Source organism: Maylandia zebra, linkage group LG8, assembly GCF_041146795.1.
Source record: "Maylandia zebra isolate NMK-2024a linkage group LG8, Mzebra_GT3a, whole genome shotgun sequence".
NCBI classification, from domain to species: Eukaryota; Metazoa; Chordata; class Actinopteri; order Cichliformes; family Cichlidae; genus Maylandia; species Maylandia zebra.
Window position 1 is genome coordinate 17981404 of NC_135174.1, and position 24156 is coordinate 18005559.

The window sequence follows — 24156 nt, forward strand, 5'->3', positions numbered from 1 at the left end:
AGGGTCTCTTTTTTTACAGGAATGCCATTGCCATTTATCTGAGCTTGATCTCAACTTGGTCTCACCTGCAGCGCCACATGACTGAAGACAGAAACAGAGCAACATGACAATGACTGAAAGACTGAGGAAGTGTAAGGAGCCAGTGGGCAATAAATTCAGGGTAAAGTTTAAATTGGCAGGGGAAAAAAAAGAGTTTAACCTACAAGGAAGGGAGTTTAAACTACAAGCATGTTTGGATGTAGCAGAGGGAAGCAGGAGGTGGGTTGTGTGGCAAGATGAAGAATGAAAGAGACAGGGGGCAAGTGTTCGGTCACACAGCAAGTGCCTGATTAATTAAATCCACTGTTTGTTTCTGCACAATAAGCGGGCAGCTCAGAGACCGCTTCTGGCACCTTGCCTAATACACTCTCCTATCTGTGAGCCTCTACAACAACTCAACATGATCCTTCTCTTCTTATCTCCTCCCCTGTCATCCACACTGGAGTTCAAGCTTCATAGCTTAAAATGTGTGATGAGTTTTTGCTCTTATATATTTGAAACCTCTGGTGCTCTGAAGCTTGGGATTGGGGTTTTTTTATATTTAGTGTTTCATCCAGAACTTCAATTTCATTGAGTCAGTTCACCTGCGGTTAAACAAACTGCACACACTGCCATGCCACATGTCACAAACACACATATCAGATAAAGCATGTTCTTTATCAAATCACATAAATCTGTGATTGCATAAAGTAAGCAGGAGCAAGTTTAAAAGTCAAGGGTATTGCAGCAGTGTATATACAGAAAGTTCCATGTAAGCACACCAGGTGACTGTAACCCCCCGTTCAGCTATTAGTAAAACACAGCAGGTACCAGAGGGAATTGTGGTGTTACTGATGTAGTTGCCGATGCACCTGTCTCCTGACACAAACCCAGAATAGCTGGCAGGGATGCTGCAAGGCAACACACATGTCTCCTCCTCACTTAAAGAGAGCTGGAAGAAGCCACCTAAGGTCAGAGTTGGATCAGCTCCCGTTAACCACTGCTGCTCAATATGGGGCCATGTCTTTGTATAATAAATGTTCTCTCGTCTGATTCTTATCAAGGCATCTAATGAGCACACAAAACTAATATTGTAACCACTGGTGCTTGCAGAATTGGCTTCTTTTTATAGCTTCTAGTACCATTTATTAGTTATAATATAGTTTTGTATAAAAAATTCTAATAAAATCAGATAGTATTGCTTTTTAAATCCCTTTCAGTTAGACATGCAACATTTTGGGGTGCCCGTATATAAAGAAAAATCCCTCTGACTTGAGTAAATCCTTCTGTAAACCCTCCTAAAGTGATGCACATTACAATCTAATTCCTCTTTTTCTTTCACAGTAGCACAAGTAAGCAGATTTTATTGTCTTATACATGTTTATGGAGTTTTTTGACAGAAGCTGGCCCTTCTTTTACCTCACACCTCATAAACTCATTCACAACTGGGAGCGTCATGTCCGCTCAGATTCCAATAATGTGACACAACAATTCTGAACGGCACCTGCTTCGCACAAAAAGGTGAATTGCATTTCTTTCCGAGGCGGAGTAAATTACTGTTTAAGTGTTTTAGTGAGGGAAAGGTGTGTGCGTGAGCCAGCCGGTAATTTCGCAGGGTGTTGTTTAAACACCGCAAAGCGGCCTCACCCACCGCAAAGCAGCCTCGGCAGCTGCAGCAGCTCTTAATCTCCAGCTTGCCTAGCTGGTCTCCCTGTCTGCACGGGTGGAGGTTAATGGAGCACTTTGCAGTAAAGCTGCTCTCACGCTGTGTGAGAACAAGTTTTGGGGAGTTTTGTAAGTAGAAATGAAACATGAAGGGGTCTAAAGGCTAAAATGGGAGAGAGTTAATGCACATCTGGAGACCCATAGAGGCCCTCCGTCTGATCATCTCTCCAAAGTGAAGTCTTGAAAAGATATAATGACTTTGTAAATCAAAAAATGTTCAGTGAACACATTTAAGAGTTTGTGCAACAGCTTCGCAAGCTCTCAGCGCTACAAGTGGACAGAGAACACTTGTTATCTGAAATAAACTGGTGCCATGTTGCATGAATTCAGTCAAGATGCCAAAATCCTCATCAAAATCATGTATGCAGGCAATTAATTTGCATTTTCATGTGTTGATTAGCTGTGGTTGTTACTCGGAGTAGGTATGTGTTGAATAACAAGCTGTTCAGAGGCCTCACATAACACTTCAGCTGCTGCTGAAAGTGTCAGATTAGCTCTGAAGTAGGACTGAAGTTATATAAATACACACAAGTTATGTTTCTGCGTCCCAGACTAGATTAATTCATTTTGAAATTTAAAAAAAAACAAAACAACAGTCAGTACTCTCAACAGATTATCCTGACACATTGTGGTTGTTCATGTTTTTGGCCCACAGCCTGGAAGTTGCGGAACACTCCAAGGAGTCAGCTGTCTGCCGATCTGGAGCTCCTCGCTCAGTAACCTCATCACGGCTTGATGATGCGGCACACCTTTCATCACTCTGGTGTGATAATCTTGAGTTGAAAGGAGAACATAAAGAGATGATTGGGAATCTCACCTGATGTGTCCCACATGTTGAGCTCGATCCTCTGCTTCTCAATCTCGAAGCTAGCCGTGTAATTCTCAAACACCGTGGGAACGTAATTCTGAAACGAAAGGCGTGTGGTGGCTAAAATTAGATCAAAGCTTGGAGGAGATGATATGCCCACTGTAAAAAAGAAAGACGGTGTGATTTTCATGACAAACAGTCAGATTCCTAATTAATTCAAATAGCTGCTGTGGGGATGGTAAGTGCAGTTGTGAATGTCAAGAGGCGAGAGATGGTGTGTGTGTGTGTGTGTGTGTGTGTGTGTGTGTGTGTGTGTGTGTGTGTGTGTGTGTGTGTGGGGAAAGTAGATGAGTCCAATGCTTTGCTTTGACCTATTTGCAAGTTCTGAACTTTAGTTCAAAAAGCTTTGGTTTGATTAATCCCAACAGTTCAAGAGTCTGACAGAATGCATTTCCTGCATCACATAAAAATTCTCCTCCTTTGGAACACAAGTTCTTCCTTCTTCACTAAACACATTTCCTGTTGTTAGTGAGTTTAGTCTGCATTCCTCTCTAGTTTTGCTGAAAAAGTATGCTTTGGGGTTTATCCATTCACAATCTGTAAGTTTTTTGTCATAAACTAGTTCTTAAAAAGCTATATATATATATATATATATATATATATATATATATATATATATATATATTTACTTACTTCAGATGTCTTATTGATGTAATTAAAATTATGTAATCAAGTAAAGAAGACAGAGTACTACTTCTGAGAGACAAAGTATTACTTGTGCGAACTTTTTGCCTCTATTCGGTTTTCGGTCACCACTATAAAACATTACACACTCCCGGGTTTAATATCTCGCGTCTCACAGCACACAATCTAGCTCCCAGGCGGTTATTCTGTTGTTCTGGTCAAACCTGCAAAGTCCCACATCAACAGACGGACACGGTGCGCAAAAGCGCACGTAGGCAAAAAAAATTCAGTGATAACTGGCCACTGAATTCTAATTATGTTATTAATTTACATGATGCTGTTGCATCACTTTAGATGAGGCTTAACACAAACCCCGGTAAAATCCTGACGTGATGAAATAATACACAATGAGAACACCATAATGTTTCTTTAAAAAGAAAAGAAAAAAGAGAACATCCATTTACAGTTTCGAGTTTTAACTTCCATGATATTTTTGGCGGCACAAATACATTATAATAAATGTTTACAGGCCACACATTTAACTAGGTATCAATCAGTTCCCACAATGATCCACAATGTCAAGCCTTCTTGTAGCGATCTCACTCTACGTGAAAACACTGCCGCGTGGTTTCGGGGACTTTACGCACCTGTGCCGTTGCACCATTCAGGGCTGCTGTGCGTATTTCTATTTCTAATAAATGCTGCCTTACCTCTGGGTACGAGTCTTTGGCAAAAACGTGAAGGAGAGCCGTCTTGCCACACTTGCTGTCCCCGACAACCACAATCTTACAGCGAAGTAATCCCTTGCTCTCCATGATTTCCCCTGTTTAAATCACTGAGTGCTTCTGTGTCGCTACCTCCTTGTCATTTAGCTCCAAGCAAATAATAATGTCGAAGAGCAGCTTTAAATGTTTATTTTTTTTCCCACAGATGGAATAAAACACTCCGGGTAAAGAAAAAAACAAAAGAAAACAAAAGAAAACTTCAACTCCACAGTCTGGTGTAGTTTCGGCTACATGCTCTGCGCGCTGCTGCGCTCCACTGCTTCTTCCAGTCAAGTGAGGCGCACAGCTGACGCTTTCGGTCAAAGTCACGTCCTTAAAATGCAGATTCCTGTTTGGCTTTTCACATTTAAAGCCTACGTGGTGCTGGCCATGTAAACAACATTAACGCTCAGTGTATTCCATCCGCGTCATGCTAGAAAAGCAGCTTAACCCTGCGAGCAGCTGCTGTTATTGCGCTAATACAGCCGGGCTAACAGTCTATTATTTTGAATGAAAACTTGCAACTGTTCACGTCTTTCTATAACAGACTCTGCCCAGCTTGACACCGCGCCACCCCCCGCGTCGTATATCCACCCAGGTGGGTTTATATATCTCTGTTCAAAACAACTGAATATCTGCTGAATGAAAAAAGCCAGATTAATCACGTCTACTTTATATAGATTTATGAACTGTCACTTTGAGTTACTGATATAAAGTCACAGAGCAGAATCAGGACAAATATACAGAATATACTCCATGGTAGCAAAATCATTATCTTTATGATTACAGATTTACTTTGCAAGTCTTCACAGTTTAGTGACAGTCAGGTTTTTAACACTGCTGCTGATAGAAGGATTCTGGTGTGACACCCCCACATCACTAATCTGCTCTTTTGTATATAAACACAAGATGCCAGCTTCATTCTGAACTTTGTTACCAGGGATAAGATCTGTGTGATCTGCCTCAGCGCATTAGAACTTCTAAAGAACATTTGCAGCCTGTTAGCTCCATCTTCTGGTCAAAAAAGAGAGAAGAGAGAGAAAAAATAGCTTGTTTTCCAGTATTTTACTAAATCCCACAGCCATTGTGCGCTTGTCTGCTTTTGCTAAAACATCAGAAAGAAAGTAAACTGTCAAATTGGCTGTACCTGCTGCGGAGACTCAGGTCGTTTGGGGTGGAGGGCCCACTCCTGAAGAAATTCTATGACTCTGTTGTGGCTTCTGCTATCTTTTATGGCGTGGTCTGCTGGGGCGGCAGCATCTCTGCTGGGGACAGGAAGAGACTGAACAGGGTGATCCGAAGGGCCAGCTCTGTTCTAGGATGCCCTCTGGACCCAGTGGAGGTGGTGAGTGACAGGAGAATGGCGGCTAAGCTGTCATCCCTGATGGACAACATCTCCCACCCCATGCAGCAGACTGTGACAGCACTGAGCAGCTCCTTCAGTGGGAGACTGCGGCACCCACGGTGTGGGACGGAGAGATTTCGCAGGTCTTTCCTCCCCACTGCTGTCAGACTCCATAATAAAGACTTTAACTGATCAAGCACACACATCCACACATGTGCAATAATACTAAGTGCAATAATCCTTTCTGTCATCGTTGTATTTTTACTCAGTTGTATATAGTATTTGTATTTGTATTCTATTTTTATCTTATTGTATATTTATTTTATTTTATTCTACTGTATATAGTATTTTATTTTATTCTATTCTGTACAGTTGTGTACTGTATTTATTCTTATTGTATTCTAATTTTTGCCTCATAACTCTTGCACTGTCCACTTCCTGCTGTGACAAAACAAATTTCCCACGTGTGGGACTAATAAAGGTTATCTTATCTTATCTTGTCCTTGGAAAACTAAAAATGTTGCCTCGTCAAGAGTTTAATGTGACATGTAAAAGGAAACCATATGTTCTGAATTTATTAACAGTATGTTTGATAGTCTCAGCAGATACAAGTTTATTTTGTGCAAAGACAATGTGAAGAGAGTAAAAAGACACTTAAAGCGGGCGTCCTCTGCCAAGGAAACATCCTAATATTTGATTATGAGGAAAAAGATATGCATCAGCTCTTCTTTTAACTTGTCTGTCTTCACAAAAATGATCAAATGGACATGTAAACATGATCAATAGGTGAACGACAGGGGAAAGAAAGAAAACATTAACTTACCTGGATGATTGAGCATGCATCAAGATGAAAACATTAAGTTGTTATGGGGATCTGACTTGTTTTATGCAGGTACTCATGATGGGTTTTGGATTCACTACAGAACAGTGAACTGTTAACTGAGATGGTTTGGACATGTGCAGAGGAGACATGGTGGATATACTTTACAAAGCATGTTGACCATGGAGATCCCAGGCAGGAGGAAAAGAGAAAGACCTCAGAGAAGATTCATGGATCTAGTGAAAGAGGTCATGCAGAGGATTGGTGTGACAGAGGAGGATGCTCCAGATAGGATGAGATGGATGCAAATAATCTGCTGTGACAAGGGAGCAGCTGGAAGATGGAGAAGAGACTGATTACTTTAGCTTCAGCAAAGCTGAAAAGGCAGTTAAACTATAGTAGTCAATAGCTTTTAAGCAGTGAGGGGGTGTAAAACCGAAGTCTAAGCACAGAACATCTGAGAGTGCTTACTTCCCCTCACATCAAAGTTAGCAACCACAGTTCTTTGTGTTTTCAGTTAACATCGTATTTGCACCAGTCGTGTGGTGTGAGGCTATGTACAAGGCCAGAGTTCTCAGCTAGAAAAGACCCAGTGTGAAAGCTGCAGTGAAGTCATTAAGTACTTTGCTTTTTCACAAAATACACTATAACACACAGCCTGCTGATGCCAGTATTAACCTTGTGCACAGGAGTGTAAATAGTGAGGCGTTGAGATAAAATACTTTCACTGTTTTGTTAAAGAAACTGTACATGTGAGGGTTTTATGCCTAATCTGTAAACTGTAATCCCAGCATCCCCAGTGAGATTAAGGGTTGTAATTTTAATCACTTTCTTCAAGATATCTCATCTGTTTTCATCTATTGCCTTAAGAAGTTGCTCAAAAATACTTTAACAAGAACATGTCCCTGAACTTGATGCCTTTTATTTGTCTGACCCACTGGAGATCAAACTGGGATGTATGTGGCCCATTGAGTGAAATGAATCTGACTCAGTCGCCCCAGATTTTTTTTTTTACTGGATGTCTATGGTATGAAGGCTGTACCCTACCTTATGTCTATATAGATATATAATGCAAAGTCTCCAAAAGTTGATTCTGTTCATCTGGACGTAGCGTTTTGTGGAAGAAATGATTAAGATTGGGGAAAACTACAGTCAGCTGAGACTGAAGAAGTCACTTGGATGAGTGACGAAACGTTTCTCTCACAAAACGCTACGTCCAGGTGAACAGAATCAACTTTTGGAGATTTACTTTCCTGGATGATTGAGAAGGCATCAAGACATATATTGCAAAGTGTTTGGTTTGACTTTTCTGCCCCTTTAAAAGGCAACTCTTATCTTTCTCACCATGTCCCCACTTCCTGTCTGTACCAACCACAGGAGTGTGAGTGTGTGAGTGTGCACAAAGTGTGTGTGGAGGGGAGAGCTGTGGCTTTAAATACATTAGAATGATGTTTATTCTACAGTAAGCCTTTTTGTTTTTCATGTATAACCTCAAATGTTACCAGCTTCCGGGGCATATTGGTTCCTATAGCTTTCAAATTCCGCTAAATAATCATTTTAAAAGTAATTTGTATTGCAAAAACATTTGACTTATATTTGAGAACATAATTTATTCACATTTATTAACTCCTGACTATTATGTGATCTTAATAATCCCACTTCTCTTTCCAGGGCTCCAGTGTCCGGGCTTTGACGCTCTCCACGGCTCTTTGGCTCTTGTCTCTGAGCTTTTTGCCAACGACACATATCGGTCACGTTTTGAGCTCTGTCAAGTAAGCCACCTGGAAGCAGAAGTGAACCGGAAGTTACTTTGATGATGGACTATAAAAATAAACTCCAGAGAGAAGAAAAGAAAAAAACACCCCATGATCATGTCCACAGCGAATATTTAGCACATTTGAAATTTGACACATTGCAGAAACATGATTATAAAGATCGCTTTTATACTTATCTCTGCCAATTTTTGGGTTAGAAATATAAAAATGGTTAAATGTGGAGCTCAGTGGATGCAAAGAGCAGCAGTTTTGTCTATTAACGCCTCTGAGTACCCGAAAAAGTGTTGTGTAGATCCAATGTTGTTATGCTTGTGTGTTTAAAGTCCTCATGCAGGAAAACGCGGATATTATTAGAAATGAATTGTTTATTTTTATGTTACTTAGTCGGAAAATCTTCGTGTTCAGCATTTTCATCCCCTGAAAAATATTGGACATGAATGCATTGCCTGAGGAAGTTGGTTTTTTTTAGACTTTTTAAAATCAGTTCTCGACAGGTCTTCATGGGTGCCATAATTTTTCTTCTTTTTTTAACCTGCACAACCTGAAACAAACTCATCTAAATCTTGCGGGATTGGTGAATTCAATTTTAGCTGCCACATCAAAAATGAGAAAGAACAGAAAAGAAAAGAAACGTTTTGGTAAATTGGCATCCGTATTTTATTGTGAAAATCACTCTGGGAACTTGTATAAAATACGCCGCTCTTGACTCTGGGCACTTGTTGATCTAGGCGCATACACAGGAAACCGCGCACATCTTACTGAGGACTCGACTCTGCAGGAAACACCCTCTTATTTCACATTTTTATACTAGAAAATTTGCACTAAACGTTCTTGGAGTGTTTGGAAAGAAACGCTCAAACAGGCGCAACTGTCAAACTGAAAAGCTTTAAAAGCGCACTTAGAACGTGGTTATCATGTCTAGCGAAGAGGGTCCAACTCAGCAGCAACAGCCTGAGCAGGAGAAAAAGCCTGATGAGCCTCCCTCAGCTGCTTCGGATGCACCTCAGCAGGAGTCAGGCAGCAGCAGCCCTGCAGCAGAACCACCAGCAGCTGTAGCAGAACCACCACCAGCAGCTGTAGCAGAACCACCAGCAGCTGTAGCAGAACCACCAGCAGCTGTAGCAGAACCACCAGCTGCAGCACCAGCCGCTGAGGAGAAGCCGCTCTCCTTCCGCGCTCTGGTACTCACGGGACATGGGGGCTACGACAAAGTCAAGCTGCAGGTGAAGACGATGGCCAAGCCGAAGCTGAAGGCAGGAGAGGTCCTGGTGCGCGTCAAGGCATGCGGGCTGAACTTCGCCGAGCTGCTGGCCAGGCAGGGGCTGTACGAGCTGCTGCCTTCCCCGCCCGTCACGATGGGAATGGAGGGCTCCGGGGTCATTGAAGCGGTCGGGGAGGATGTGAATGACAGGAAAGTGAGTAAAGGCCTGCTAAATGCTTTCCCCACACCCACAAAATTCTACTGTGGTCATGAAAGAGCGTCAGATCAGCGGCTCCGTAGCTGCCAAGCAAAGTATCCGAGCCTTTAATTTTTCTGCATTTCTTGCCAGTGCGTGACGCGTGTAATCTTTTCCAAACGCCAACCCAGAGCGCTGCTGTCATCACTTTCCACGTTTCTTTAGTGAAAACCGTGAACTGAAATCTCTTTTAATAGCTGTTAATTTTAGTTCCTCTCAAATCTCAGAAGGCACAATCAGATTTCTAGCTGACGTGAGTTTGGACTGGCTGTTTCCTTTCTGTGTACCACAGACTCGTCTTTGGCACTCAAGCAGCGACATTTCAATAAACAACCTTAATCGTAGTGTGTTCGTTTGAGCAGCTGCTAGAAAGTGTGACACTTAAGAAAACTGACGGTGTTTGAGTGACAGTCTGGCCTTGACGCGTTTTTAACATTTTCTCCCCTGCACAAAAGAAGCTACGTGTATTTTCTTCTCTGATGAAAAGGCGCATTTCTAAACCAAGTGAGTGTGTGCCTCCTTTTAAATTCTTGAAACTGATGGAAACTCGTAGGCTGTAACACCTGATGTTGGCAATTATACTCGATTATATTTAGAGAGCTGCTGATTTTAACCTCTTTGAACCTTGCATGCGCCTCACAGCTACATTATGGCACAGTTTAAACACATACTCAAGTAACAAAGCTCTTTCAGTGGCCGAAGGTCATTGCTTTTATGCACTGCGTTTGGTTTTACAGTGGTATGTGTAAGATAACGTCTAAGTGACTCATCGCAAGTAACCTTCATGGATTTATATGCTAATGCCTTTTGCAGAAGTTCTGTAACTTTTCACTTGTTGGTTCAGATTTGTTTGCACAGAAATTAAGAGGAAGGGTTTTTTTTTTTTTTGGTTTTTTTTCCCCCATCTAACAAGAGTTTCTTATGTTCTGTGTGCACTAATGGAAGGTGGAAAACACTCACACATGACCAACGGCACTATTTAGCCAGCCTACTGGGTTCAGTAGGTGCATTATTTGGTTTGTATGCAAGTCTTGGCAATGGATGACTTCCAGGCAGCAGTTGTGGATGAATGTTGATCTTAACCTTTAAAAAAAATTTTTTAATGTTGACATCAGAAACAAAGAAACTGCTTGTTTTAAGATCTGCATGAGTCGAAGGAAAATGAGACCTTTCTGGGAGTTTTGCACAGTAAATCGGTGCCCCAGTTTATGCTTGTTATGTACTGACATCATGTTGGAGTCATAAAGCTTGTGTCATACAGGGAGGTCTCATAGCTCAGATTCTTGTCTAACAAGAATGATCACTGCATTTGCAGGCTCTTTGAACACAAAGTAAGATGGTAGATTAGGTTTCTATGGATTCCAGCACCACTATCGAGTCTGTTTAAAGGTCAGATGCCTTATTGATTCTATCATTAGGGTCCCGATACCTGCTGTGTGACAGAAAAGGCAGCTCTGCACACGTTTTTAATCTTCAGTCTTGCATGCATCTGGCTCAGGTGCAGATTTACTGCTGTGTGTTTGACTTGATTGTTTAGCAGTGCACAAAAAACACGACACTGCCAATGAAAGGTAATCATAAACTTGGATGAAATCTATTCTAGTGGTTTAAACAATTTGGAACTCATCCCTGTAAATTAGCAGCGCAATATTGCAAAGGGACCTTGATTATGTAAAATCCACTTTCATTATTGTTTCTGTATCTGGGGCGCATCTGTATTCTGTATCATCCTCATTTGAATAAGATGTTAAGATAGGAGTGTGTGTGAACTAGAGAAGGCCTAACAGTGAGGTTACTTCTGTTTGTTTGCAAAGGACTTGAATATTCTTCCACCAGATCCAGCTTTTCTTTCTTTATCCATGCAGTTAATTGCATGATGGCTTCATTATGTGTATTTTCTAAGAATCACTGAAAGTCCTCCCAATCCTGAAGTGTCAGCATGGAATTTCCCTCCTCCTCCTCTTTCTCCCCCTTCTTCTTCACCATTTACTGCTCTCCTCCTCTCTTTCCATTCCCTCCATTTTTGTGGATCATATTCATTCCAACACTTTTTGGAAGGAAGCATCAAAACACAAGACACCACAAAGCACCAGCCGCAGCAGTGCAGGAAGCAGTGAGAAATCCTAACAGGAATTTAAAGGTTAACATGCGAGATAGTTGGTTAAGGTTAGTGTAAGGATGTGGGTGGGACTGCAGTGCAGACAATAACATTTAGGGATGCCAGAGTGTTTTCAGAGACTGATACTGAGAGGCTGGAGCGAGGCTCCAGATGAGAGCGCTTCAGGGTGTGGCTGTTTCATAAGAAGACTGTTTAGATTTGTTATGCAGCTTCTCTTGTCTTTCCAGTTTCCATTTGTTAGTGATGCTAAAATAAAAGCACAATATATACGATTGTAGCCCACACCTTTACTGCTATTTCAGGAAGATGGGAGCAGCAGTTTTTGTTCCAGCGTTCCAGCTGACTGCCTGAGAAAGGATGCAAGATGCCACCTGTTTGACAAATATGGTCTTTAATTGACTTGATGTGCGAAGCGATGATGTGTTTAGGTCAGCACAGCGCATGCTTTCTGGTCTGGTGCATGTGGTGCAAATGTTAAGCTATCGATGCACTTAACTGCATTTTCTTTCCAAGGCATTTAATCTGTCCTAGGAGTATTTACATGCTATACTATAAACATTTAATTACGTAAATACTGGAGGGAGTTGGGAACCATTTCGCTAAACTTTCTTAGTGTAAGGCACACATTTTCCATTTTCAAGTAGATTTTGCAGATTTTTGGTTTAGAGCATGTGTTAGTCTTGAATGTAAAAACAAAACAATCTGTATGATTGGCTGCTGTAAAATGCACAAACGGTCAGAATGGTATGCAGTCGTTTGAAAAACTAGCTACACCTTTACTGCTTCCATAGAATTACAGGCTCAGCAGCAGCCAGGTGCTGCTAATTACATTCACTTCATTAACTGAGCTCTGCATGTTTAAAAGTATACAAAAACTGTCTTTGGCAATTTGCTGGTCTGAGCATTCAGGTGCATGTTAGCACAATGCCACAATTCTTCTCAAAAGTGGAGGTCCCAGCAAACTCACCAAGGTCACGCTTTACCGTTGCTTGGAGAAACTGGGAGTGGGCTGCATCTCAGACTCTACCAGCCTCAGTTAGCATGGTAATTGTTAAACTTGATGACAGTATAATTATGAAAAAGACTGAGCAAGTGTGGCTTGTTCAGCACAGCTGAGATTTGCAAAGACTTCTGGGATAATGCCTTTTGTACAGACAAGACCAAGGTTGGGTGTAATATACAGCGACACATTTGGTGACCAACAATCACAGCATATCACCATAAACACCTCATACAACTGTCAAGCATGGTGGTAGAGGTGATAATTTGGGCTTGTTGCTTGCAGTCATTTAGGTGACCACAAATTTTTCTGTATACCAAAATATTCTAGTCGAATGTGAAGCTACCTGTCTGAGAGTAAAAGCTTGGCCCAAATCGAGTCATGCAACATGACGATCTCAAGAATGGCAGCAAATCTGCAACAAACTGTCTGAAAGAGGAAAAGAGTCGAGGTTTTACAATGACAAAGTCAAAGTTCAGACTGCAACCTGACTGAAATGCTGTGATGACTGAAAGTCATACAGCAAATGACTGTCAAGCTACAGCTGCTAGCTTTGGTTCCAGTGGGGTTGGGTTTGCTTCTCCCCTGTTATGAAAAGTTTAGAATTAAGAGGATGTGCTTTTGTTTTCACACGACTCTGAATTATGGATGAAGATCTGCTCTTTCTCTCGGCTACTGAGATGCTTTAGTGGCAAAGACAGATTTCGATGCACTAAAATGAGCTGCAGAAAACCAGGCGTGGCGCTAGTTTTTGTCACGACTGACTCAAATGAGCAGCAGGTTTTCACTGTCCTATTTGCACTCTGTAGTCTCTGCAGTGACTTCACTTTATGTCAACCTTCCAAGAAATGAACTCAGCCCTTCTTTAAGAAAGGGGAAAAACAGGCTATTATGAATTTTTGAGTTGATCCTGCAAGTTTTTAATGTTTCACAAGTGCAGGGGTTGAGAAATCGAGCGTGTCATCTGAGGTGGAAGTTGAGGCTTTTACAATAACTCGCCAAAAATTGGGGCACACACGCATACCGTGTGTGTGTGTGTTTACTGTGTTTGCGAGTGTAAATATTTGTGTGTGTCATCTGTCTATTGTCATGGGCTGTGTGCAGCAGGAAGTGGGTGTGACTCAGCTCTTGAAGCTGTTTTAGCAGGAAACTGCAGCATTCATGATCAGATCAGGCTGCTTTCCTGCACCCCTCACATTTTTGGAACTTTTCACAACATTGGTCATATGACTCTTTGAATTTGGGAAGGCTGTTAAACATGACCGGCATTTCCCATAAGCCCCCATATCTGATGTCCCCAATTACCAGAGAATGAATGTTAAAATGTCGTCTTGTTTAATGGTTTTAGTTTGTTTGAGAGGGTGCTGTGAGTTTCACTGAGGCACAGAAGTTTGTGGACTCAAAGACAATGTAGTGAGAATGTATTTTGGAAAGAATGCATGAAATATAAATCTCTAATCACAAGACTGACTTGGGGGTTTTTTCCCGTTAGAACTGGAGGGGAAAAAAACCCAATGTCCAAAGAAAAACATGGAAAGACCTCCAGAAACCCTGGAGAACTATTGCTCGAGACCACAAAATAATAAAGTCCTTGAGAGCAAAAATGTAAAGAAATAAAGGGTGGCTGAAGATTTTTGCACAGCACTGTATGAGAAATGGAGCACATGCGATTCTTTTCACCGTTTATCTTTTTAGAAACGATGCCTATTCAAGTTACAGGCGCTCAGTTTCCCTACTTTTGGTTCTACAGACTTTGCCTGTTATTGTTCAGCCTTTGAGATATTAGTCTGAGGTTTCTTCCCCCACAGTGGAAATATGCAGTTGTTTTGTACTTTCTACAAAGATCAATAGAACGCCAGGTTTCAAAATGTGGGGCACTGAGCTGCTGAAAGTGGGGCATAGATGACCACAGGAGGAAAACTAATCAGAGTGAAACTAAGCTGAATGACAGGAAAGTTTAAAAAGCACTAATTTAACTTCCCCACTTTTGTTTTTTACTTTCAGATTAGCATCAGGTGTAATTTGTGTTTACTGATTTATAATTTTGTTAAATCAAACTTTTAAGCTTCCCGTATTAAGTTGATATGAAGAAATGCATCATTCCACAGCTGTGAACGTCTGTGTTTTAGTTTGACTTCACAACACCTTCTCCCTGTCCCCCTCTTTCCTTCCCTCAGGTTGGCGATCGTGTCATCGCATTGGCCCGCAGCGGCATGTGGCAGGAAGTGGCTGTCGTGAGCGCTGACCGCACCTTCCTTATGCCCGAGGAGATGAGTTTTGAGGAAGGTGCTGCTTTAACTATTAACTACATGACCGCCTACATGATGCTGTTTGAGATGGCCAATCTTAGGCCGGGCAAAAGCGTTCTTATACACATGGCAGCAGGTAAGACTCGTGGAGACGCCTGAAAATAATTTCCAAATAAAATTAGTGAGGAGTTCTTGTTTTTATTCTTCTTCGTTTCTCACATGTGAGATTGCACAGCAACAGAGGCTCTATAAATGAGTATAAATGCTGAGAATAGTGACGTCCACTCGTGCAGGCGACATCATAGAGTCCACACAGTGCAGAAGTATAAATTCCACATTACGTGGCGAGGAGCTGAAACAGCGGTTGCACCCTGGTGTAAGATAAACATTGTTTTGATGTGTATCCTAAAATTATCAAATGACCCAGTTTTTGTTTGTTACATCAAATCATTACTCAGTTAATTGATTATTTTTATAATTGTACGCATAGCCTTAGTGTGAAAATTAGTTTGAGGAATAGATAATGAAGGATCTCCTCAGACTAGCTCAGTGGCATCCCCAATGTTGTGTGACAAGACTACTCTCGTTATCAGTTAATTAGAAGGTGTAACAAACCTTCTGTCAGTCTCCTGGGTAACGTGTAAAGAGTCACACAGCACGCTCCCTCCTGCTAATCAGCTCTTTGAATGCAGCTGCATTTCTGTGCTCAAGGATTATCAGCTAAAAGACTTAAAATCAGCAGTGAAGAGGTGTGTTATGTCAAAACATCTTCATACAAAACTGGATTATTATCACAAATGGTTGCTTGGGCAACACTTCTCAAATGCAAATTTCTTACACAAAACCATCTGTAATGAGTGTGCATGTCCAGGAGTTATAAACCAAGGCCTTTCTTAGCTGTATGTCACAGTTATAGGGTCAGCTAGTGTGACATTTCACTTCTGCCTTTGATCAAATAGAGATCACCACACTCTTATTAGGAAAACTAAAAGTTTGCAGTGCATGTGCAGTTGACACCTTCAGCTATGAGGCTGTGATGACATTTTTCACATTGTTACTGAAAATATCTTGAACTTGTGAAACAGCTGCACAGCATATAATATAGCTGTGATAGTTATGAGCATGTGGTATAATCCAGTTAGAGCTGAGAGAATTGAGGAAGTGTGTGTGTTTAGCTTTGCACTTTATTCAGTTTGAATTCAAAGATTTTACGTTGTGTTGTCACAGCAGCACAAATATCTGCGTGTTTGATCCCCCTACACTGAGTCGAAGAATAGAGGACAGTTACTGTGATGCTCAGTTGCTCTTCTGCTCCTCTGCATCCTCCCTCTCAAAGGCTGCTCATCACTGTTGAGTGGGTGAATGGGTGTCAGCTGACCTGTGTGAATCATGAGGGCAGAAAGGATTACTGGTGAACCTGCAGGCCCAGGCGGTCATAATCTTCAAAAGCCTTTCACTGTTAAGTGGAAATGGGCCACAGAGATCAGAAAGCACTGCTTTCTATGTCGCCTTTTGTTCACCTGTCTTCTGAGGTTTCCACCCTCTAAGGCTACGTACACGGGTATTTTTGAAAACGGAGATTTTCCGTTTTCGTTTTAAAAAATAATCCCATCCACACGTAAAGGCAGAAATGAAGGAAAACGCTGCTATGAACATGCCAAAGCAGCAGGTGGCGATATATTCCTAACCGTGCAGAAATGTTGGCCAATCAGAAGTCTAGAAGCCTCGGCGGGGAAAAAGTAAACAAAGCTGGGGCATAGAAGCAGAACCATGTGTGGAGGGACAGTAACTGTGTGTATATGTAAGCATTTAAACACTGCAGAGAGTAGAAGTAACAGTATTGTAGAAATTCATTTCACCGAAACAATAACGTGGCGCACAGTGTGACGTCAAAAAATGCGCACACCTTTGACGCTGCGTTTTCTCCGTTTTTTCTAGTCCACACCTAAATGCAAAAACGGAGTTTTCAAAAATATCCACCCTGGACGGAGTTTTTAGAAATCTTCGTTTTCAGTGACCAAACACGCCGTTTACGTGTGGACGAAAGGTGCAAACGCATAGAAAAATCTGCGTTTTCAAAAATACCCGGGTACGTGTGGACGTAGCCTAAGTCGCATCTCTAAATTACGCTCTCCGTGGAATTGGGTGTGATGTGGAGAGCGAGAGGACATTAGGGGGAAAAGGTGAGGCGATGACGCAGTAATAATCTGACCAGCTCCGATTTAATACCGGCCCATGCTGGTGTATTTCCTACAAAATCATAAATAATGTTGCTCCAAAACAATCGCTGGCTAATCAGTGTTGTGATGACTCCACCTTAAAGCATTAATTTATTGCCAATTTAATGAGGATCATAATTTAATTAAGAAGTAAATGTGACTTCAGTGGTAATATTTTGATAAGAAACTAACTCGACTAACATTTTTTACTTGGATAATTTTCCCATAGACCTTTTATTCATTTCTCATCACCTTTTTGCTCAAGAGTTGTCCTCACTATGATGTGATTCAATCACCAGTTACTAGGGGAAAAATGCATTTCCCAACTGGTTGAAAACCAGTCTGAGGGGTCACTGACCAGTCTGTAGGCCTGTGCAACTGGGGTTTAAATAATCATTTTCCCATTAACTTCATCAACGTCTAGCAACCACTTGGGAAATGCTTTTTAACTAAAGCAGTGATTTTACTTTAGAAACGTGACCCAGTAGAAATGCACGCTGCAGCCTGACTGCTTGGTGAAGTTCAGGGTCTGGCTGCTGGGCTGGGGTCAGCATCCAGTCAACCCAACTTCACTCTGGGTTCTTGGCTAGCTTAGCGTTACCATGCTCTCATTGTGCTGAAGTTGTTGTCATAATAGCATAATACAGTCGTTTCACTGTGCAGTAAAAAATTAAAGTTATATCCACGCTGCAGACTGCGTCACTATTTTCCTCCTCTACGAACTGAAATCAACTGATTTTAGCACAAGTGGAAGCAGAACCGATGAGCGTAATTGACAGGCAATAGAGTAGAATACAACGGAATAATTAAAAGGAATTGAGCTATCGGGTCTTGATTCCCATTCCTACTCTTGACCTATTGTTGTGGCTTGGTCTGTAGGCCTTTATTCCTTGATCCTACAATGTCACTATGATTTTTAGGCCCAAAATGGTGCACAAGTTAACATTAAGGTCACATCTCTGGCTGCAAGGAGTGAGACTGTACTGAGATTTTCGAGTACCGCTCCCTCCTGACCATTTAAAAGAATGACTATTTAAAGCACTTGTGCTTTGACTTCAGACTCTGAAGCTCCATTCAACATTTGTTCAAAGCTCTTCTGGTAGAGAGAAGTCTTATGAAGAGGATCAAGGCCTGGAAAAGGTTGTGATGAATGAGAGGGCCTAATGCAAAACAGACACCCAGGAGACTGGTTGGTGTCCTGTGTGAGACGGTCTGTAATTTTTGAAGTGTAACTTTTTTCTTTCGTGTGTGTGTGTGTGGGTGTGGTTAGTTTTAAGGACAACATAATAATTAGAGTCAAAATGGACAAAACATTAAACAGGTGTTAGAAAGACAAATGTCTCCCATTCGTGACCTTTACCCTTAGATTGCAAAGCCATGACATCATTTATCAGCTGCAGTCATGGTCCTGGAGCAGCATTACTTATGCTGCTGTAGAAACAACACCTACATATTGATGTACGGTCTGGCTCTTAACCACTTAGCATTTTATTTACAGCGCATACAGGACGTTTAAGCCAAAACGTGTAAAAGGTCAAAACGAGTTATACAACAGATGCAGAACTTTCCACATGTGAAGAATGGAATCTACCGGTCTTCTCATGCTTTATCTTTTTATCAAATGCAAATATTAACTGATTACACAAATTCAGATGGGCAAAGTTGATATCTTGTAAAGTGTTTTGTCTCAATCATTAGTCATTAGATTTGTAAAAGCTCACTACAGTTGCTTGGTAACAACAGTATCGTCATTTAAATTTCCCCTTAAAATGTATTTACTAGGAGCCCGGTTGAGTACTAACTCAACATTCAAAGCAAGCATAGTTTGAATGTTTGAGAAAATTGCTGAGTGGTTCAGAGAGAGACCGCACATAACCTCTTTTGCTGAAAGTGAAACACCTGCTCCTCCTGTTCTCATGCCGGTCTTTGCTGCTGTCTGCACATCTGTAGGTGGTGTGGGTATTGCTGCTACCCAGCTGTGTCAAACTGTGCAGGATGTGACTGTTTTTGGCACGGCATCGGCTTCCAAACATGAGACTATTACCCAAGGCGGGGTAACTCACCCCATCGACTACCGCACCAAAGACTACGTGGAGGAAATCCGCAAAATCAGCCCGAAGGGTAAAAAAAAAAATACTCTTGTTTTACAACTGCACAAATGGAAATCCTTGCCTCATGTTTTCGTTGTGTTGAACATTGTCATGTTCTGTTATCTAGAAATTTACAAAGCTTTGCCCTTTTATTTCTGTCTCTGCAGGTGTGGACATCGTTCTCGACCCCCTTGGTGGCTCTGACACCCAAAAAGGCTATAGTTTGTTGAAGCCCCTGGGCATGATTATAGTCTTTGGTAAGACGCACAAACAAAAAATGCATTGTGTAGACATCCTTTGGGGGGGGGGGGGGGGGATCTTTGGTGTTTCTACTAAAGCTTTATTTCACTTGGTTTATTTAACCTGTCATGGTGTTTTAAATTATTTATTTTTAAAATGAGACCTGATTAGATTGGCGAAGTAGCATTTTATTTTAAATGAGTGTATAATTTGTTTTCCTCCTACACACGCTGTCATTGTAATGTCGGCCTCATTTTTTTTTTTTCTTTCCCTTTTATGCAATGAATACCGAGCTGTTCAAGGCTAAAGCTGTATCCAAGTTCCATAACATGCAGCAGCTTCAAAAGCAGGAAGATGGAAACTGTTGCTCTTTGATACAGTGCTAAAAGGCAATGGATCGTCTCTCTAAAAGAACTTTAAGATGCAGTATGATGGGGCATGATCATACAGGACTCTAAATAAATTTCAGATTTAATAGGGAGCCAGTGAAGCTAATATCTTAAAGGCAGTCTTGCATGTTGTTCCTGAGCCAGGTTATGCTGGAGGTCTTTTCTTGTTTAAAAAAAAAAAAGAATTCTTCCTCCTCACTGTTGCCAAGTGCCTCCTGATTGGAGATCATCTGATTGTTGGGGTTTTCTCTCTAATATTGCACTTTCCTTAAATTATAAACGGTGCCTCTTGTGAATTAGTGCAGTATAAATAAAATTGAGGTGAACAGCCTTGTTGGTAGTAGTCTAAAATGCAGCCACACCTGTGGCTTCTCTGACATGGATCAACAGGTTTGGAGCCAGCTCTGAGTTGATGCTCGGCAGATGTAAACATTAATTAAGGTAGCAGACACCGTAGGCATGGGGTGAGTCCAGTTGTGAAAACATGAGGATGTTTTGCACGTGTAATCTGCTCCTCTAACTGCTGGAATAAATGGCTCAATCTTGAAAGGTCGATGTGCCGCTTTTCTCCTTATGAATGGAACATCAGAGGTTCAGGATTTGGGATTACAGTCCTAGGTTAAAATGCTCTCATCTGACCATGTTTTCAAAGCAAGTCTGTGCTGATTCACCACTGTTGTTAAGCAAGTCGGTAGCTTTGCACAGCAGAATTCCCTGTACTTAGCATGCTTCAGTGTTAGTTGACCCATCTGAAAGCATAGAAAATTATAACCTGATAACAGTTTTAAATAATGACTTTAAGATTTGTTTTAATTAAACTGAACTGAAAACCTTGGCTTTGACATATTTTCGAGATATGACCAAACTGGGGACAAAATGAAGCTGGGTTCAAACTCACAAAGACATGGGGCATTAAACTGTTTACCTTCTCTTGTGGGGTAGTTTGGCCCTGATGCATCTTCTCCACTGACATCATGCACGTGATTAATGGCGAGTCTGTCTCATGCAATTTACAAGAAGAATTCAAGAATTCCATTTCTCCTGTACTGGCTTCCCTTCATTGGCTCCCTGTTAAATCCAGAATTAAATTCAAAATCCTGCTCCTCACATACAAGGTCTTAAATAATCAGGCCCCATCTTATCTTAATGACCTGGTACCAGATCACCCAATTAGCGCGCTTCACTCTCGCACTGCAGGCTTGCTTGTTGTTCCTAGAGTATTTAAAAGTAGAATGGGAGGCAGAGCCTTCAGTTTTCAGGCCACTCATCTGTGGAACCAGCTTCCAGTTTCGATTCGAGAGACAGACACTATCTCTACTTTTAAGATTAGGCTTAAAACTTTCCTTTTTGCTAAAGCATATAGTTAGGGCTGGACCAGGTGACCCTGAATCCTCACTTAGTTATGCTGCAATAGATGTAGGCTGGTGGGGGATTCCCATGATGCATTGAATAGTTCTTCTTCAGTCACCTTTCTCACTCACTATGTGTTAATAGACCTCTCTGCATTGAGTCATACGTGCTATTAATCGCTGTCTCTCTTCCAAAGCATATTTTTTTTGTCCTGTCTTCCTTCTCTCACCTCAACCAGTTGCAGCAGATGGCCCCGCCCCTCCCTGAGCCCGGTTCTGCCGGAGGTTTCTTCCTGTTAAAAGGGAGATTTTCCTTCCCACTGTCGCCAAAGTGCTTGCTCACAGGGGGTCATATGATTGTTGGATTTTTCTCTGTATGTATTATTGTAGGGTCTACCTTACAATATAAAGCACCTTGAGGTGACTGATGTTGTGATTTGGCCTTGCATAAATAAAACTGAATTGAAATCAGAGTTGATGCTCAAACATTTATTTGCAACGCAGTAAAGTTAAAGGAGGTTGTGATAAGGTAGTGAGACGATTATTGTGAAGTTTGGGGGTTTTTCTGCCTTTTTTTCAATGTTCCCTTAATCACTGTTTGACATTGCAGGTGCAGCCAATTGTGTGACAGGCCAGAGGAAGAACCTGCTGGCCATGGCAAAGACCTGGTATAACCAGCTCTCTCTGAACACCATGAAACTGATGCAGTCCAACAAAGCTGTCAGCGGCTTCCACCTGGGATACATCACTGATGAGCAGCTCTTCGGCAGGACTATGTCTACGCTGCTTGAGCTCTACAAGCAGGGAAAGATCAAGCCCCGCATTGACTCCAGCTATCACTTTGAGGAGGTAAGTCTGATCGGGTTTGCAGTGTAAAAAAAATAAATAAAACAATTCCTTGTTTTTGAAGATGCTTGTTGGAACTGCTTCTGTATTTACTTTACTGCATATTGAAGTATACATTGACATTTATCTTGCTCTCGAATGGGTAAGAGCCTTCCTCTGGATAATTATCGTAGTCATTGATGCATTTCAGCTGGTAGGAAGTTATTTATTCATCAGTGATGCCATACGCAGCTTCTCATTTCTTAAAGAATCAGGGTCGGGTTTTAGACAAATCCTTGGGTTGTGTAAAAGGCATTGCTCCAGTTTTAGATGGGTAATGGATAATGGCCCAAAACAATATTAATATCTAGAAGAATAGTGAAACTTTATCTTTGAGGAAGAAATGTTGGTGGGGATGGGTGGAGTGCAGGCAAAGAATCTTGAATGGTTGTGATCAGAGATTGCAACCTGAAAGCTTTGTTTGCTAGTCAAGATAAGAGCACCTTCCACATGCACAAGACAACAAGGGATTGGGACTAAGCATGTAGCCTTAAGAAAAGTCAGGTAGGCTAGCTAGGGATAGAAGCTTTAGTTTGCTAGAGAGCATAATGAGGATACTGGAACAACTGAAAGGGTTTGTAGTCTGATTCTGATTCACCCTGTTCCCCAGTGTCAGGGTAAGAAGATGGGTGAATGAAGTGATGCTTAGTGCCTACCATATGAGCCTGCAGGGTCAGTGCTGTGAACTGGTGGTACTTCAGTTAGTCTGGTCTGCATTCAGTGATGTTATTCAAAAAAAATAAAAATTGTCTGAGTGCTTGAATTCACTGAATGGCTAGGTTTTCCCATCAGTCCCATCTTTTTCTCCCTTGATGATACAGACGTGTTCCGAGATGACAATGAGAGAGCAGTTTGGGGAACATTACATGTCAATTTCACCACAGTCCAGAATTTCACCCCACTGGGAATCTTTGGGATGTGTTGGCAAAGACTCTGCTCATCAAATCAAGAGCTTGGCAAAAAATGAATGCCACCCTGGATAGAAATAAATGTGACTTTGATTAGCCTCATCAAATGATGCTGTCTAAGCATGCGCCATCATCAAGCCTAAAGGCAGGTGAATTAAATATTAGCCTGTGACTTATTTGGCTGGGCAGTGGCTAATTCAGCATGGGGCAGACTTTGTTCACCTTTCAATTAAAGCTGCTCAAATCAAGTGGGGGACTTAGATCTTCCACAGTGATCAGTCTTTTGCTGCTATGTACAGTCAGGTTTTTTTTTGCTTTTTATTGCCTTTTCACTCATCAGCTGCACTTCCTTCCTGCAGTTCTCTAATATATAGGTTAGGTTTCCAGTACCAAATTTAGCAAGCAGGAAATGAATGTAGGGAAACGGATGGTTGTAAAAGCCGATGGTTTCCTTCTAGAAATAGTGGACACAAAACAGGGCCGAAGCAAAGCACCCTATACATGTTGTGGTGTGTATGTGTGTGGGGCTCCATGTCTGCTTGATGTGTAAATATGCATCCATTAGCTGAAAATAAGACTTTTGTAAGGTAACTGCAAGTCATTGTTGTGCCATATGTGGCCAAGTTGGTATGACTCTCTCTCTCTCTTCCCCCCCCCCCCCCCCCCCCCATCCCTTAAACATTCAAACAAGAACTTTGTTATTGCCCAGAGAGGAACTTTACAGCAGATTGTGTTTATCGGGGTTTTAGTGACTCGCAAATAGTTTTTGGCTGCATTTAAATGGCTGATGCGCTCAGTTACTGCCCAATGTGAACATCTGCTCTGCTCCCCTGTCTCTTCTCAGGTGACTGAAGCCATGAAGCGCATGCATGAACGCCAAAATATTGGAAAAGTCATCCTTCTTCCTGAACCCAAGAAGGAGGAAGAGAAGCCAAAGTCCAATGCTGAGGCTGGGGAAAATGTGGGAAAAAATGATGCTGCCATCAGCGAGAAGAAAGAAGAGGAAGTTGAAGCAGAAAAGGATTGAGTAAGAGTGTTTATTTCGAGGGTTTCCTTTTTTGCTCTGCTGTTTAAGGAAAAAAAAAAAAGGCGGGGTGAAGGAAAAAAGCAAGATGTCATGAATTCTTTGTCAGTATTTTTTTGGAAATGTTGATGGATTTTTGTTGTGCAATATGGTTATACTGTGGTGTCTTTGTCTGGAACACTTGTTTGTAACTTTTAAATAAAATGTCACTGCATTCTGATACATCACCTGAAGAAAATGCATTCTGATTACGGACTGTTGTTAAAATTCACAATTGGTAAAAGAAGA

At 41.5% G+C, this 24156-nt stretch overlaps 2 protein-coding genes across 2 annotated transcripts in view; one reads left to right on the top strand and one right to left on the bottom strand.

Annotated features, from left to right (window-relative positions):
* LOC101484374 (rho-related GTP-binding protein RhoN) overlaps window positions 1-4453 on the bottom strand; it is a 34024-nt gene extending 29571 nt beyond the window's left edge. The window contains exons 1-2 of the mRNA XM_014410560.3: window positions 3946-4453; window positions 2561-2648 (exon numbers count right to left, since the gene is read on the bottom strand). Of these exons, the coding sequence (XP_014266046.1) occupies window positions 2561-2648; window positions 3946-4050 (193 nt within the window). The 5' untranslated portion in view covers window positions 4051-4453. The remainder of the gene's footprint in view (window positions 1-2560; window positions 2649-3945) is intronic.
* Window positions 4454-8644: 4191 nt separating this feature from the next.
* On the top strand, window positions 8645-24090 carry LOC101484103 (synaptic vesicle membrane protein VAT-1 homolog). The gene is made up of 6 exons (XM_014410557.3): window positions 8645-9354; window positions 14693-14900; window positions 18934-19104; window positions 19241-19330; window positions 21662-21900; window positions 23689-24090. Exons 1-6 carry the CDS (start codon window positions 8854-8856, stop codon window positions 23869-23871), a joined length of 1392 nt encoding a protein of 463 aa, XP_014266043.3. The 5' UTR covers window positions 8645-8853; the 3' UTR covers window positions 23872-24090.
* The last annotated feature ends 66 nt before the right edge of the window (window positions 24091-24156 follow it).

Coding starts and splice junctions, on each gene's coding strand:
- LOC101484103 (XM_014410557.3), top strand. CDS start 8,854: ATGTCTAGCGAAGAGGGTCCAACTCAGCAGCAACAGCCTGAGCAGGAG. Junction 9,355..14,692: donor AGGATGTGAATGACAGGAAA/GTGAGTAAAGGC, acceptor TCCTTCCCTCAG/GTTGGCGATCGTGTCATCGC. Junction 19,331..21,661: donor GGGCATGATTATAGTCTTTG/GTAAGACGCACA, acceptor TTGACATTGCAG/GTGCAGCCAATTGTGTGACA.